Source organism: Achroia grisella, unplaced genomic scaffold, assembly GCF_030625045.1.
Source record: "Achroia grisella isolate CSIRO2021 unplaced genomic scaffold, CSIRO_AGI_Agris_v1 utg567, whole genome shotgun sequence".
Taxonomy (NCBI): domain Eukaryota; kingdom Metazoa; phylum Arthropoda; class Insecta; order Lepidoptera; family Pyralidae; genus Achroia; species Achroia grisella.
The window spans coordinates 831,393-848,140 of record NW_026712947.1 but is presented as its reverse complement, the minus strand read 5'-3'; the positions used below and the strand labels follow the sequence as shown (position 1 = coordinate 848,140).

General features: G+C 34.2%; 2 protein-coding genes across 3 annotated transcripts; both read right to left on the bottom strand.

Moving 5' to 3' along the window:
* Positions 1–328: 328 nt before the first annotated feature.
* LOC131848724 (FK506-binding protein 59) lies at positions 329–14,082 on the bottom strand. Of its 2 annotated transcripts, none has more exons than XM_059198662.1 (7): positions 13,743–14,081; positions 7,940–8,082; positions 6,931–7,051; positions 5,209–5,604; positions 4,261–4,532; positions 3,075–3,185; positions 329–1,615 (listed from the first exon to the last, which is right to left on the bottom strand). In XM_059198662.1, exons 1-7 carry the CDS (start codon positions 13,942–13,944, stop codon positions 1,439–1,441), a joined length of 1,422 nt encoding a protein of 473 aa, XP_059054645.1. In that variant the 5' UTR covers positions 13,945–14,081; the 3' UTR covers positions 329–1,438. The 2 variants fall into 2 exon arrangements, with proteins under 2 accessions (XP_059054645.1, XP_059054646.1); XM_059198663.1 differs by having other exon boundaries at positions 1,510–1,615; positions 3,068–3,185; positions 13,743–14,082.
* A 1,341-nt stretch (positions 14,083–15,423) lies between these two features.
* LOC131848708 (uncharacterized) lies at positions 15,424–16,686 on the bottom strand. Its single transcript, XM_059198645.1, has one exon. The coding sequence runs from the start codon at positions 16,514–16,516 to the stop codon at positions 15,950–15,952; it is 567 nt and encodes a 188-aa protein (XP_059054628.1). The 5' UTR covers positions 16,517–16,686; the 3' UTR covers positions 15,424–15,949.
* Between the last annotated feature and the right edge of the window lie 62 nt (positions 16,687–16,748).

Below are 16,748 nucleotides of genomic sequence, written 5' to 3'. Positions count from 1 at the left end.
ATCTATAATCGAGATGTCATCAGAAACCTGTTCCATTATTTTGTACACAAAGGCCACCCTGACTTAACATAATTGTATCAAAATCAAATCTAACGATGCCAAAGAATATTCTTAAATATAGTAGTCAATAGTTATTATGCAGATTTTGTACAGTGATAACTTCTGTCTCACCTAATTGAGTTACTAAGCAGCTTGCTTTGTAAAATGTGATTTATTAAAGGTTTATTAAATGTGTTTTATACAGCAATATATTGCGGTGGTCTTACATGTAAGAGCCAATCGCTTCTAAGAATATCCTTCAATTCTTGTCCCTGACGGGCTAGCGAACTCTGTAAATGGGCGAGCACAATAGATCTATGTAGGTCGCAGTGCTACAGGTGTTACAAAAACCTGACAATAGCCCAAACAACCCAATAAAAAAATACAGGTAAGAGCCCTCAATACTGGATACCTACTTAACACCTCAGCTATCCACTGCTTTCTATTCTAGTAATATCAAAATCCTTACTAATATTATAAATGCAAAAGTATCTCTGTCTGTAGCAGACTGTGTAGTTTCGAGCAGCCTCGGATCTAAGGGGAAGCAATACGGGTTCACGCCCCGGGAGGCAAGTCCTGGAGGCGGCAAATATGATCTTGGCAGATGAATACACAACTCATCTTTTAAAAAGTATTTTTTTGTATTTAATACATTTGAAAATGGAGATATAACTGTTAAAAAACCATAATTAACAGCAATACTAATTGGACAAATTGTAAGTTAATATTATTGTAAAAATGTTAGCTGGAGGGGGAATGTAATTTTTTTTGACCAGCTTAAAAAAATAGTGATCCGAGGCTGGTTCGGAGACAGTTGCAACTCTTACGGTGAATACATTTCTGATTCTTTAATTTGAATGGCTGTGGTTTTGCCAACAAGGTTTGAGAGACACAGTGTAGCTGTTGCTTATTTCAGTTTGCTCAATAAAGTTTGACAATTTCGTACGGGTTTGGTATATTATAATTAAGGACAGTACAACACCTGAAGGACAAACAAACAATTATTAGTAGGGATTTCATTATTAGTAGAAATGCATATATGAACAGAGATCGCTGGCAATATAATAAACTATGACCACGAAATTCTCTATAATTCCAAAGCAAATACTACATTCATTAACACAATTTAGATTTGATCTCGATTTGAATTCAATATCACTTTACTGAACTGACAATATTAAGTTTTATTTTTATTTTATAATTATAATCAATTACAGATTACAGAGCTGTACAAAGTGCCGTTTACACTTATGAATAAAAATTAAAAAAATGTCACAATGCACTAAGCTTCTAACAGACACGAATTCTTTCCAGACGGGAATGTTTAGACGTATATATCTCTAACAAACCATTGACAAAACACTTGTGACCAATGTAGAACGAGACAGTGGTATGCACTTCACATATTCTGGAACTGTCCGTCTTTGTCTAGCATGAGGATGTTAGGATTTTCCTTTTCGAATTCCGTTGGCTTCCGGTCTCTTTGCTGGTCGGTCCACTCGCCTTCCCCCGCGCCCCACTCTCCCACTTTCTCCCCTATTACGTCCACCTCTTCTTTAGCTCTCTGCTTCTCCAACTGAAAGTAAAAATAATATGATTAGTTAAGTTTAGACGAAAACTAGCTGTTATATATGAGTCTGAATTAAAAAAAAAAGCTTGTTTCTATATTCGTAAAAAAAATCATATTTAAATGTATTAAAATCAATTTCAAGCAGTAACAAACAGATAGTCAGACACATTTTTGCATTATAATGTTAGTATAGATGACTATATAGGGACAAAAAAAGATTCACAATAATATAGAAATATATAAAAACTACATTCTAAAAGATCGTCTGTTTGTGTATCTAAAACACACACACACAATAGTTGTCAACTATTGCAATAATTTTAATTGCAATAAAAAATATATATTGTAACCGATTACAAATAACAAATGGTAACCTATTATAGAAAATGGTATTACAAATAAAAACTTCATTAGCTATTCGTATTCCAAATAAACAAGCATTACATGGAATTTGATGATGTTCTGAAGCTCGCCATTAAAGCTTTGCCTTCTAAATAAAACAAAATATTTCCTCTCAGATGTTATTAAGCAATATTTTTATGCAATTATAAAGTTCTTTTCACAATGGGTAATGATACTAACTATAAAATATAGCATATGCTGGTGGTCACTCTATTCTCCCAAATTTGAATTTAAATGAAATAGTATTATTATAAATATGTAGAACATTAAAAATAAAATACGAGCTGAGTTTCTTGTCAGTTCTTCTCATCTCGAAATCATTCCGAACTGACGGTAGATTTGACATATCATAAGAGTCTGTAATAGACCTACATGAATAAAGATATTTTGAATTTGAATTTGAATTTGAATACTACAGCTAGGGTCCATAACTACCTACTGGTTTTTACTTCTACATTGCAGTTAAATTTACTTTGCTTTGAAGAGACCTGACCAAAAAGTTGATTATATTTAGAATGCGTAAAACTATTTAAATTTTCTTTAAGATGACTGAAAATTTATGTAGTAGTGTACCAATGGAATTTAAAAATATTATAACAGGTTAGTATATTTGGGCGCGGACAAAAGTAGTACAATTTACATTACTTAACATTAATCTTTTGAATAACACAATATTAAAAATGTAATTCTGAGCAACATTTCTTTAAAAGAGCAACACGCAAGTTTTTTGCTCATTCTACTTGTAAGTCTGCGTTTCGAATGAGTTGTAAAATAAAAAAAATAACTATTAAATAGTGCTTTTCTGAAGTTTACTTGAATAAAGATTATTATAGTTAATTTAAGTGTTTCACAATTCCCGCGATTGGTAATTCGACTTGAATATGGAAAATGAAATAAGAAAAATTTCAATGTTTTTTAGTACTTCAATAATTAAAATGTTTTGGATAGATATTAATAGGAAGTAAAATGCGAAATTACGCATTGCAATAATTTACATGTGGGACTGAGATAGATAGAGATAGAGATAGAGAGAGAGAGGGCAGAGAGCATGCGGACCTGTTACCTCCGTGTCCTTCTTGGCGAACTTCTCGAACATGTTCGCGTACAGCTGCTTCTCCTTTTGCTTCTGCTTCTGGATGGTGGCGCGGCATACGATCACTTGGTTAGCGGCCGCCTGCGATATAACCAGTACATTGTTAATAATAATAATAATAATAATTGACGGCCTTGGTGTTCTAGCAAGTATTTTTTATACTATGTTGGTGGCAAACAATATTATTCTATTTTTTTTCGAACTACTTTAATGCTGTTGGCCGCAGCTGGGCTTTACAGCTTCACTCAACGATAAGGGGCGAGTGCAGATGGCACTCCAAATCCGTGGAAACACTTAAGGAGCGGCTGAAGGTCTACTCCCGCCTGACGAATACGACTTTAGTCTGGGCACTTAGTTATGGCACTTCTAACGGGTCGAACCTCGACTCAGGCCGTCGTAATTTCGATCCCAACAAAACAAGCAAGGCAAACAAGCATACGGCCCATCTGATGGTAATCGTTTACCGTAGCCAATGGACGCCTGAGACACCAGAGGCGTTACGTCCGCGTTGCCGACCCTTAAGAAACCTTAATATACCTTTCTTGAAAAACCCTACTGTAGTCACAAAAGGGAAAATAAAAAAATGTTAGAAGTGGGTACTTAGGGGTATGATAAATAGATAGTAGCCGATTCTCAGACATACTGAATATAAAATTTCATAAAAATCGGTCAATCCGTTTGGGAGGAGTATGATATTTTTTTTTTATTGGATCTTTGAACTTTTATAAAACTTTTTATTTGAACTTTGGAAAGTTTACACTTTTTCCCGAGGAGATAAGAACCATTGCTCCTAAGAATATCCTTCAATTCTTGTCCCTGACGGGTCTAAACTTTGAAAAAGGGCGAGCACAATAGATCTATGTAGGTCGCAGTGCTACAGGTGCTACAAACATCTGAGAATAGCCCAAACAATCCAATAAAAAAAAAGGAGTATGATAACTAACATACAAGAATCTTATATATAAATTTATTACGGCACAATCATTTACAGGTCTTAATTCATTTTCATAAACAATTTGCGATTGTAAGCCTGAGAACTAGGCACAAAGTCAGTATCTCAGTAGACCAGAACTGCGGTGCGGTTCTACGTAGGTTGCTACAATAAGACTATTGTAACATCTTAAGTATATTAGATTTACTATGTTTTTTAATGTACCTTGTTTTGTGGTTCAGCATCCACAACTGTTTCGAAGTCCTTCAGGGCAGCGTCAGCCTCACCTAGGCCCAACGACGCTTGACCTCTCCTAAACAGACCCTTCACATTATTGGGGTCAAACTTCAGTGCCTTGGTTGCGTGATCCCTGGCCTCGAAGTGGTGAACTGGTGTCACCTTCAGGTACACTAGAGCGAGATTAAGGTGCGCTGATAGCAATAGGTCCTTAGCTTCTGTTTTGTTCTCTTCTGTTTCGCTTGAATCTTCTGCTAAATCTGAAGCACATAAATTGCAATATTAATTTACTAGTGATATACCATCATCATCTGCTTCTTCTACAGTTAATTAATTTTACGGTCGGCGTAATATGATTTTCTCTTCAATTCATCCCTGTTCGCAGTCATATCGTTATTCTTTCCCTTTCTTGCCCTATCATCTTTCACACAGCCAATTCATTTATTTTTCGGCCTTCCGCTGCCCTTATAACCATTCACATCCATATGAAATAATTGCTGTGCTATAATAGCTTTGTCCGCTTGATATTTTTAGCCCATGTGTTATTCTGGTGTATAAGCTATATTACTGTAAAGTTTCATCAAAATCCATTCAGTACTTTTTGCGTAAATGAGTAACAAACATCCATCCATACTAACAAACTTTCGCGATTATCTATGTATACATACACCAAAATTACATTTTTTACAATTTTAGTCTGTCTGTCTGACTGTTTGTTTGTTCCGGCTAATCTCTGAAATGGCTGGACCGATTTTGACGGGACTTTTTTTGGCAGGTAGCTGATGTAATAAGGGGTAACTTAGGCTATTTTGATTTTAGAAAAATTCTTTTAATTCAGAAAAATAAAGATAAATTCCATGCGGTTGAAGTTGCGGGAACAGCTTGTGTGATATAATTTTCGAATCACCCCTTAATCTTAACTTAATATTAACTTACCATCTAGCAAAGTCACTACCCGCTTGTACATTTTGATCGCCAACTGGAATTTGCTCGCTTTGAAGTAGTTAGTGCCTTTCTCTTTGAAAATCTTCGCCTGCTCCAACTTTTCAGGACCGAGCATCGCCCAGCTCTCCTTCGCCTTTTCGAAATTATTTAACTTCACCGTATATTCGACGGCTGAGTTGGGAGGCACGCCGAGTTCAGCATTCCCTTCTGACTTGAACGCATACTTCGGTTGGATGGTGAGTCTCGACTTCTCCTCTTTGAGGAATTTCTCCAGTGCTCTCTCGATTCCCTCACAAATATTACTGTCGATGCCTTCTCCAAGCGAAAACGTGACTGTTCTCTTATCGAATACTTTACCATCAGCAACCAATTTGCCTTCCAACTCCACTGTAAAATTTATAATATTATAATTATTTATTTTTATATATTGTTTATGAATTATGAACAATGTGTGTATGTAATACAGTGAATAGAAAAATGGAAATCACGTCATCATGTGATATTGCCAACAAACATGTTGGCAATGGTTACTAGTGAACCATTGTTAGTAATATAGCATCAGGTCAGGTCGACCTGCTCATGTTACTAATAAGCCATGTAGCACACTATCAAATAATCGTACTAATGAAGTACAATTATTACACCTGTATACTCAGTACCTATATACAACAGGAAACAAATTAAGTAGCATCCCCTCATCTTATATACAAAAATCTCGTGTCACAGTTTTCGTTCCCATACTCCTCCGAAACGGCTTGACCGATTCTCATGAAATTTTGTGAGCGTATTCAGTAGGTCTGAGAATCGGCCAACATCTATTTTTCATCCCCCTAAATGTTAGTCCACCCCTAAATTTTATTTTTTATTTTTTAGACAAAATTTTTAGTTTCTATTTTTTTATGATACAACATACAAAAATATATACAATCCTAAATTTTCACCCTTCTATCATCAACCCCTATTTTTTTATAGCGTTATTAATTTATATGGCAAAACAACGTTTGCCGGGACAGCTAGTTGATATATATAACTCTTCACCAGGCACATTGGGCACGTGCCCAGGGCCCCGCGATTGAATTGGGGCCTCCTAGTCTAGTCTAGTCCCTACTCCATTACCAAACCATAACCGATAGCTAGTCTATTTTCGCCTGAATATCAGTCTTACCGACTATTTTTTTTTTAAATGTCTAGCAAGAACTTGAACCCCTCATCACATAAGGACTTTTTAAACTTATTTTTGCCTGGATTGTTTTGAAGGTATGGCATCCACATATACATCTCTAAAGAGCCATCTTCAAAAATGACGTTGTTTATTCTAACAAAATAGTGCTTTATTACTATAGTCATAGGGGCCTTATTATCCTAATGTGCCCAAGACCTCTTATAGGTGAAAGTCGACCCTGTGCTTCAGTGGCGAGGTGATACTTAACACGCTACAATATAATATAATTAATAGGGGATTGTTAGTAATGTGGACTAATGATCCCATTGCTAGCAATGTACCATGTCAGGTCGACCTCCACGTGGTTCCCCCTGGAAACCATCGTGATAAATTTCCGGTGAATTTGTCACGATGTGCTAACTGACCTGACTTTCTGTTCATCTTATCAACCTCCACTGGTGCCCCGCCAGCGTAAACCGTTAGCGCAGGCGGGCGCACCATTCCATTATCATCCTCTAAAAAAAAAATTTAATAAATATGTCCAAACTTACCAGTAACAATAGCACCGTCATTAGGACTCTCGAATCCATTGCCTTGCTCCAGAATATGCCTCAATATACCCTTGTTTTTGGCAGGGCTCAGGTCTTCTACTTTCCAGTCAATCATTTCAATCTGTAAATGACAAGTGTATGGTACAGTCGACTTCATAAATATATTACCTAAGTTCTCATTAAAATCAGCATGTGAGGAGGAGTGAGATGTGTGGAGAGAAACTTATTTCATAATAACATAATTACTATAATTGGTTTTGCACAACACATTGCTAGCAATGCACTGTACGGTTGATCTCCATACGGTTTCCCCTGGAAACCATCTTGATAAATTAATGGAGAATTTACCAAGATGGGCTAACTGACCTGACCATACCTCATCTGATCTTATCCTCCACTGATGGCCTGCCAGCATAAACTGTTAGCGCAGGCGACTGCATCATTCCATTATCATCAGTGGATGCTATTAGTTTTTTCATGAATACTCATCATCTGCTTCATCCTTATCCCATTTATTTGGGGTCGGCGTAATATGTTTTTCGCTTCCATTCATCCCTGTTCGCAGTCATCGCGTTATTTACTTCCTTTCTTACCATATCATCTTTCACACAGTCCATCCATCTCTTTTTTGGCCTTTCTCTGCCCTTATAACCATCCACATTCATTTGTAACATCTTTCTTAAAATATTATCCTCGTTCCTACGCATTACATGTCCATACCATGATAGACGATTACTCTTCAACCTCTCTGACACCGGTGCCACTTTCATACTTCCTCTAATGTATTCATTCTTTATCTTATCCATTCTTGTCACACCACACATCCACCATGAATACTGGATGGATATAATATCAGTTTTTATAACAAACTAGCGATCCGTCCCCGCTGCATTAAACTCCGATATGTAATTTAAAGATATAAGCGAACAGACAGCAGCGGCCACTTTGTTTTATACTATGTATGTATGTTTGTTCTATAATATTTGTAATTCGTTTAAGAATCTCTCACCTCAAACTGAAGTGTAGAATTTGGTGGAATCTTAGGTGGGCTGCCTGCCTCGCCGTATGCATATTCTGGCGCGCAAGTGAGGACACACACCTCTCCTTTCTTCATAGTCGCCACACCGATATCCCATGCTTTAATAACAGCTCCTGAAAAATACAAAACTCGTTACTTACTTTAATCACTACGACTGATGTAATCTTATTTAGTTACTTAACCAGTTGATTATATTATTATATTTAATATTTTAACTAATGAATTAGTGCTAGTTGGTAGTTACAAACTACCTTCACACGTTACAACTTAAAAATGTAAAGGTAAAACAATTATTTAAAAAAACAACAAGCAAGTTTCTTTCTCGTTCTTTTTGTGATGAGACAGCTTTCTGAACGAGCGGTATATTAAAAAACTATGACTATTCAAAAGTGCTTAAATTTAAGTTTATTTGAAAAAACTATTTTATATTGTATTGATTGCATGTGCATCTCTAAAGAACTATTCAAAACAGTCTAATTTTAATTTTATTTGAATAAAGATATTTTTATTCTATTCTATGTGTGTATTGTAAGTTGCGCCTTTCCATGGGTATCTCTGTCACAACTTAACTACTTTTCTTTGTAAGCTTTGTTTCGGTTTCAACAGTGTTGTATGGCAGTAAAATTAAGGGGTAACATTTAGTCAATGATTTCTAGACGGCATCGGTGATTTAGCTGTATATCACACCGTTTTAATTCCGTTGCTCGAGGATTTGATTCCTCGCACGGTACAATCATTATTTCTATAATCAATCATAAGTATGATTGTTTGTATCGTTCTGGATGTTCCCAAGTATAATTGCCTATTATATTGTTAAATTGTAATTACGCCTGAAACACCCGGGGCGCGTTGCCGTCATTTAGGAAACCTTAATATAATACATGCATTTTAAAAAACCACAGGCTGTAGTATCTCGAGAAAATCTCGGCAGGTAGTTCATTACAAAATCTAAGTGTACGCGGCAGGAAGCTCCTCTGATCCTAGGCAACTTAGGTCCAGCGTGTAGAGATTCATTCCTTGTCGATGGCAAGCGGTGTGATGGTAAAATGTAGCCGTGGGTATGATGTCCAACAATGCGTTGCCATGCGTTATCATTGTAATATTTACTTAGCATTTATTTAAAAAGAATACGCGCTGAGTTTCTTTACAGTTCTCATCTCGAAATGATTCTGAACTGACGGTAGATTTGACATATCAAAGAGTCTGTAATAGACCTACATGAATAAAGATATTTTGAATTATCGCTTACATACATTTTGTGTGAATAAATAACCTCTCACGGTAAAACGTAGCGGTCGGGCTGCGGAAGTTCATAGACCGCAACCCAAAATAACATTTAATTCCTTGATACGCCAGTTGATTGTGAATTGATGAGAGTGGTAGCCTAGGCGTTTAGCACCCCGCCATACTTCCAACGATCGCGGGTTTGATTCCTCGCACGGCAAACATTTATATTCGTGAGTGTGATTGTATCAGTGTGCGAGTTTTCGTTGTATAATGTGCATTTCTTATGTATTTATATCAGTTGTACCAGTACCCATAACACAAGCTCTGCTTAGCGACTTGCGACTAGATGGCGCTGTGTGAATTGTCCTGAGATATCACTATTATTAGGAGTATGCTACTATGTCATATAGAATTGATTAGTTCTATAGATTTTATATGAGAAAGTTGTCAATACATGCGTTTGGAACTTTCCAAAGTCTGTTATTGGAAATGAGTACAACTATGTATCTGGGTAATTAAAGTTCAGTAGAATAGAATTGAATAGAAAATCTTTGTCCAAGTAAACTTACATTGAAGCATTTATGAATAGTTAGTTATAACTTTTTTTTTAATGTATACTTTATTCATTCAAACCATTAGAAAAAAAGTTTATTCTTTTACTGTTATAAACATTTGGCATACACACAAACAGATTACCATTCTTCAGTAATTGATATAAATAAATTGGAAATGATAATGACAAGGTCAAACAACAGAATGACAATGGTGTGACCCCTTAAGAATATATTAAGTAATATAATTGAAAGAGCTCATAGCTTGTGTTATGTAGTTATAAGGCACATCAGGGGTCAAAATCAGGATGCAAGGATTAGAACCTCATAAATATGTAAGCAGTTACTGAAAAGTTCTATAATTCTTCACTAACAATAAACTTGAAATGGTAATATAGAGATTTGGAATTTATTTAAAACCTGTTATACATTTTACTATAGATTGATTCTCTGTTTGTATGTCAAGTAAGGTGAACATGATATCATTCTCAGTTAATATTTGTCATGTTTTTTTTTTTAATAAATGGCAATGGAATGTTGTTACTTGCGCTAATAGTATATGCTGGGAGGGCACCAGTGGAAGATGATAAGATGAGAATGAGGTCAGACAGTTGGCACATTGTGATGAAGTCACACAGTTTCCTGGAGGAACCCCACAGACTAGACCTGACTGACAAAAGTACCAATAGAAATTAAGAGTATCAAAAGTATAATCATATATCTTTTGTGTATGTGTGTGTGTGTGTAGTCATATATGACCCCTATTTTAACGTCTGGAAAATATTCACAAACTTCATACCCACTAGCTGAAGTGGATGGTTTATGGGGAAATTTTACCCACAAAAGTTACATGATGTACTTCAACTGCAGCTCCCATGATTCTGGCTATACAGTAGCCAGAATCATGGGTGTTGCAGTATTCTACTACTACCATGGCTCCAACTGTGATGACCCACCCTGCTTATTTAACAAGGCATGTGTATAACTTGCATGCTTCTATATATGACCCTCATATATTAGACCTAAGAATTGGTTCTGGCATAGATAATCTAAATGAAAGATTCCAATTGTGCAGAAAATAGTATATAGATGTGGTATAGGGGTTATGTGAGTAGATAATATAAAATATATAGATTTCGTTTGTTATGACTGCCAATTCAAGAAGAATTGGCAGTTATAACAATGATGATTAATAATTTTAAAGATCAATAATTATTTTTTAATTTATCTAACAAACTATATTATTATTTATTTGACACGCCAGTTGATTGTCAATGGATCGATACATTGAACGGCTTCTGTGGTATATTGGCTAATAAAGTTTATTATTATTATTATGATCATTATACCTCAGCTTCGGACGGAGGCATTACAAATATTGAAATTTCTATAATACACCACACATGTATTATACATATAAAAGTTCCTCTTGAAGCACTCTATCTATTGCTAAAAAGTACATTAAAATCCATTGCGTAATTTAATAGATGCAAGAAAACAGATAGTAGCAGTGACTTTGTTTTAAGATGATGCATCGCAAATATTGACATTAAAAATCTTAGTTTTTCTCAGCAATTACAAATCCTTTGCAGCTGATATTTAGGTATTTAATTTTTCACATCTTTGACATCATATACACTGTTCTCGTTACATGGTTGTTTAACTTTTGTAGCAGAGGAAAATATCTCGAAGATTGGTCTGACATAATAACAATTTAATTGGTATAAGAAAACCGAACTGATTTAAGACTCGAATTTTCCAATATACATTATACTAAATACACACTTATAGGAACAATAATAGTTTTTTTTTAACAAGATAAACAGTTTTTCCGGTGTCACCTTAAACTATGTAAGGTAAAAGCACTAATGCTAGACACATTAAGGACAAACCAAACTTCATTCTCAAAAATGCAAATGTATTTATCAAAAAACTACAGTTACAATTTTTTTTACTGTTAGAGCAACTTTTACAAATTAACTTTTTCATGTAAGATCTTTTAAAAATAACATATTTTTAACTAAGAATAATATTCTTCTTAGGTTTGTCGTAGACACTAAAAGATGACAGCATCAAAAATCAAATCCACCAAAAATAGACATCAATTGGAACTAATAGTAGACATATATAAGATCACTCTAATATTATGTGTTTCATCAAAACAAATCAATAAAAATACTTTAAAATGAATACTGAGCACAGCCTGTGCTTTAAAATTATTAAATTAGCAACAAAATATAATTAAATCAAATAACATAAAAATATAATTGTCAGAAAATCAATATTTAGCCATATTGCTTGTCAAAAGTAATTAGATTTTGGCATTTTGGGGTAGGCCTATGAGTGGATGTCTTCCAGGCTGGGATGATGATGATGATGATATTAAGTACTTTAAACTATTCAAATCTAAACTATTGATACTAGGACCTTATTCCTTTGGGGTTCACGAAGAAGTTCTCGTCCATGTTATAAACTCGCTGAGGTGCATTAAGTATATCTGTATGAATATTACTGTTTAGGTAAGTGCCAATTTCTTGAAACCAATTTTTTATTTGAGATATCATTACAGATGCTCTGGAGGCTGTCAAATTTACCTTGTTATAAGGTCAGGGTGACGCTTTAAACAGCTGTTGTCTATCTATCTCTTCCCTGGTCTACCGTTCTTGGATTCTATCTTACTATCTTAAGGTCTTGAACTATTTTCTTAGCACTATCTTGTAAGTTATCATTTCGTATTGGGAACCCTTGTTTGACCATAGCTTATGCCCATGTTACGAGTATTTTTTCATCGCTTCGGTCACGTAACACCTTCCCATTTTACGTCTAATAGGTCTTTCCCTTGACTTTGTTTATCAAAGTTACTCGGGGACTCCGAATTTCTTCTCCGCTGTCGGAACGTCCCGCCTGCATTCTTATATAGCTGCTTCCATATTGTCTTCGGAGTATCGAAACATCAGACCCTTTACTGGAGGCATTGTACTCGAACTTTAATTTGAAATTAATGGCTACCTAATAGTTGACACCTAGTATACCCTAATAGTTGACACCTAGTATACCCTAATAGTTGACACTGTCTACTTATAGTTAGACTAGTGTAAAATAAACGAAACTCGGATATAAACATTAGTTTTAAAACGTAAAGGCTAAATTTGCATTAAAATAAGCTAACAAAATCGGTTCGATGTAACCCTAGTAGAAGACACAGATGTCATCTTTTAGGTTTTGTTTGATTTGTGGTACTAATAGTAAACACCACTTAAAATTCATAAAAAAACAAGCCAAAATAACAAGGAAATAGTTCTAATAGATCAATAATTTCATACATTTATAATATCGAAACCAACAATAGCCAATAATCATATATATATAAGACAAAATCATACCTATTAAAAGTCAGTCGCCTTAAGAAAAACGCTAAGAATTACGCACTTATTATCAACCTGCTCATATTGTCTGTTGTCAACTAACGCCGTTTTGAAATTTGCTTGACAATGTATGCAAGCTTTTGACCACGTATCATAAATGACCCTAGGTATCTTTAATATCAGTAGTGGTGTTACTTAAATGATTAGTTTTCTTAATAGAAACGATTTTTTTCGAAAGTGTCATCTTTTAGTTCAGTGTCGGGCATTAGTGCTTTTACCTTAAAGCTAGTATATAAAACCCCATATTTTATTATTCTAATAGGAAGAGATGATTATAATATGCAAGCCAGGAGGGAGAGGATTATCATTTATAGCACCCTATCAGGTCCACCTCCATGTGGTACCCTCTTCAAAACATTTTGGTAAATTCCTGGTGAAATCAACATGATGGGCTAATGGAGTCATAAGGAAAAATCATGTAAAGCTAATCATCAGTGTGCTATAATTATAGTGAATAATTAAATAAATTGTATAACAAAATTGTTTAAACAATATAAAGACATTTATGTTCGATTTGGTCTATTGTGCAAAGTTCAAACTACAAATATTTGGTACTGAGGCATTACCAACCTTTGCCAAGTTGAAATTCGAACGGCTCGTTTCTATCCTTGCTGGAGTCGAACTTGGTTCCGTTCAGCAACGTCCCTGTGTAGTGGACGGTAACTTGGCACCCAGGGTTGGGAGTGTCGGCACCTTCGCCCTCCTTTGTAATTCGTTTTAGAACGCCGCGATCGCCCGCTTTAGAGATATCTACGCCGTGGTCCACTGTCATGATGGCTGATTATATTTAATTTTAAAATTACTTGAATTCAGAATATATTGTAAAGGAAATTAGCTTTCGTAAAATTCGGAGGCCGGTCAAAAAATTACAAGCAAAACCACAGGCAGTCAGCCACAGACTAAATAAGTAGAAATGTGGACAATGGATGGAAGTTTCTAGATGTCAAAATGTAAAGCACGCTTCACACGAACCGTCAAAAATAGCAGTATGTGCGTTTACAGTTTAAATACAAACTGTTGGTCATTTTTATCGAAATCTTTTGCTATCATGAGTGGTATTTGCAGGGACTGGTCTGCTCAATTCACTACGTCTATTTTTTTCCTAATTAATGACTCAATAAATTTCTACCTTGTTCTTTTGGTGATGAGACAGCTTTCCGAATAAGTGGTAGAATAATAAAATAAGTATTCATAAGTGAATAACTTTGTTTATTTGTATAATGAATTTTCTATACTATATCATTCTTAATTAATTATTTATTTTTTATTAGTATATACTGAGTAAGTATGGTGATTCGATTATAAAAGTCCTTGATATCGAATCAAAAGTTTTGAGTTTCTAGTTTCCATTTTGACAAATATCGCAGATAAGAAATATTAATCATGTGGTTGTAGTGATTACTTGCTTAGTCCCTGTAGGCTGGATAACTCACTAGCACGATTTACTCCTTATTTTGTTATTATTAGGATCTATCCCTAATAAATTTTAAAAAAATCGAGCTGACGAAACTGGACTAGGTTTCCCTTTTATACATACGATGGTCTTTTTGTAAAAATGTAGGTATTTTTCTGTGAAGGATATGTTATATACATTTATAACCATATTTACAAAAGTAGATATGTATAACTCTAGGTAGTCTGAGATTAGAAGGCACCGAGTTAAAGTTCTGATAAGAAATGGGAAACAAGCCATGTATGTACCTAGCCTTGATTATACTTACTTATTTGTTTATAAGTGCAAATGTTGTTTCTATTAGTATTGGCTTTTAAAATGTTCTTAAGAAATGGTATACAATTATGTTGATAAAGGCAGTTTTCCTAGCTGAAACTGTTTACAATTTTCTGTACGTATATTTACCTATATATATATATATATATATATATATATATATATATATATATATATATATATATATATATATATATATATATATATATATATATATATATATTATACTAATAATGTAACAGATGTTTTAATACAATGTAAAAGACCATAAATCTTAACAACATTATTTATTTCAGTCTTTAAAATATATAAGGTGTTAGCAGCAGCAGGGTTAATTTCTTCTTTTTCTAATAAATTTAATATATATTTACACCACAACACATAAATAAATGTATATTTTACCATGTTTTCATTCCAATTGAACTAAAAATCTGTACTTTATACATTGTTGTTGTACCATATTTCTGTTGTGTTCAAGTACATGGGGATTCAAATTATTAAAAGATTGCTTTGGTATTAAAGTGCCATAATCAAATTTATATATATGTACGTAATTATTACTCATAATGATGTGTATTTCCCATAGATTGAACAAAAAACCTGGTATCATCAGTAAAATTCTAGATATTTCGGTTATTGTTTTTGACATAGATAAAAAGATACTAACAAATTCTTGACATGATTCTTAAAGTATTTTTATAATTAGGTACAGGAATTAAACACCACAGCATAAGTATGCTATGAGTAGTGATGAAGAAGTAATAACTATAAGAATAAAAGTTCATTAAAATCCTGTACCTACTTATAAAAATTTACAAGATTCTTAAAGTAGTAGTTGCACATATTATTAAACTATCTAAGTTTATAAATATTTCAGAACACAATAATTGAATTAAGAGTAGCCACATAATATCACATTTTTTTATAGTTAACTGTCAGATGACATACACATCTATATACATTTTCAAGATGGTATGTGCAGAGCGCTTTCCAGGAGGCACAAGATTTCAATGTGGCCAATCTTTCTTGCTACAACATATTAACTATCTTAGCAGTTATTTGAACACTTTGATATATAGTATCTATAATGTCTAGAATTACTTTGAGATAGCAATTTTTGGTCATCAGAATGATCCCATTCATCTGAACCATCACAGCAATCACAGATACCATCATTCACTTTATTCGATGGTATTTTGTGGAGCGTCACAGGCTTGCTCTGGTACTGTGTGTCACAATAAAAAGTTCCATTTAAACACGCATTAGTGCTGGGTTCATCCGTAGCATCCAAGCAATCGCAGTAATCATCATTTACATTTTCATAAGGAATGCGCTGTTCGGAATTCAAACATTTGAATTCATTCATTTCCGGCCGGTATCTCGGCATTGACAAGTAATACACTCCGCGTATTATTCCATTATCATTTATAAATCTATCGGCTTCTGAACGTAAATGTGATCCACCTAGGTTTACGTGATTTATTATTGGTATTAATTTGTTTCCACTCATAGTTTCGGAGGTTATTGTCAGAAAGAAATACAACTGATACAAAATGAAACATAAAACCATACAAGCTGTAAGAATTATGATGTTTTTTTTCTTTTTTATACCCATTGTTACACTGAGTTATTTTTCATTATTAAATGTTTGTATGTCTTCTGTTTCTTTACGGAACTGTTTAAACAAATTTATATAAATGAGAAAATGAAAATAGAACAGAAATGTCAAGAAAAATCAAAACCAAGGAAGATATCAAAATCAAAACTGAAAATGTATGAACCACAGAAGACTAACATCTGCGGTATGACCACAGATCAGAAAGACGTATGACATAGGGATGGTGGTT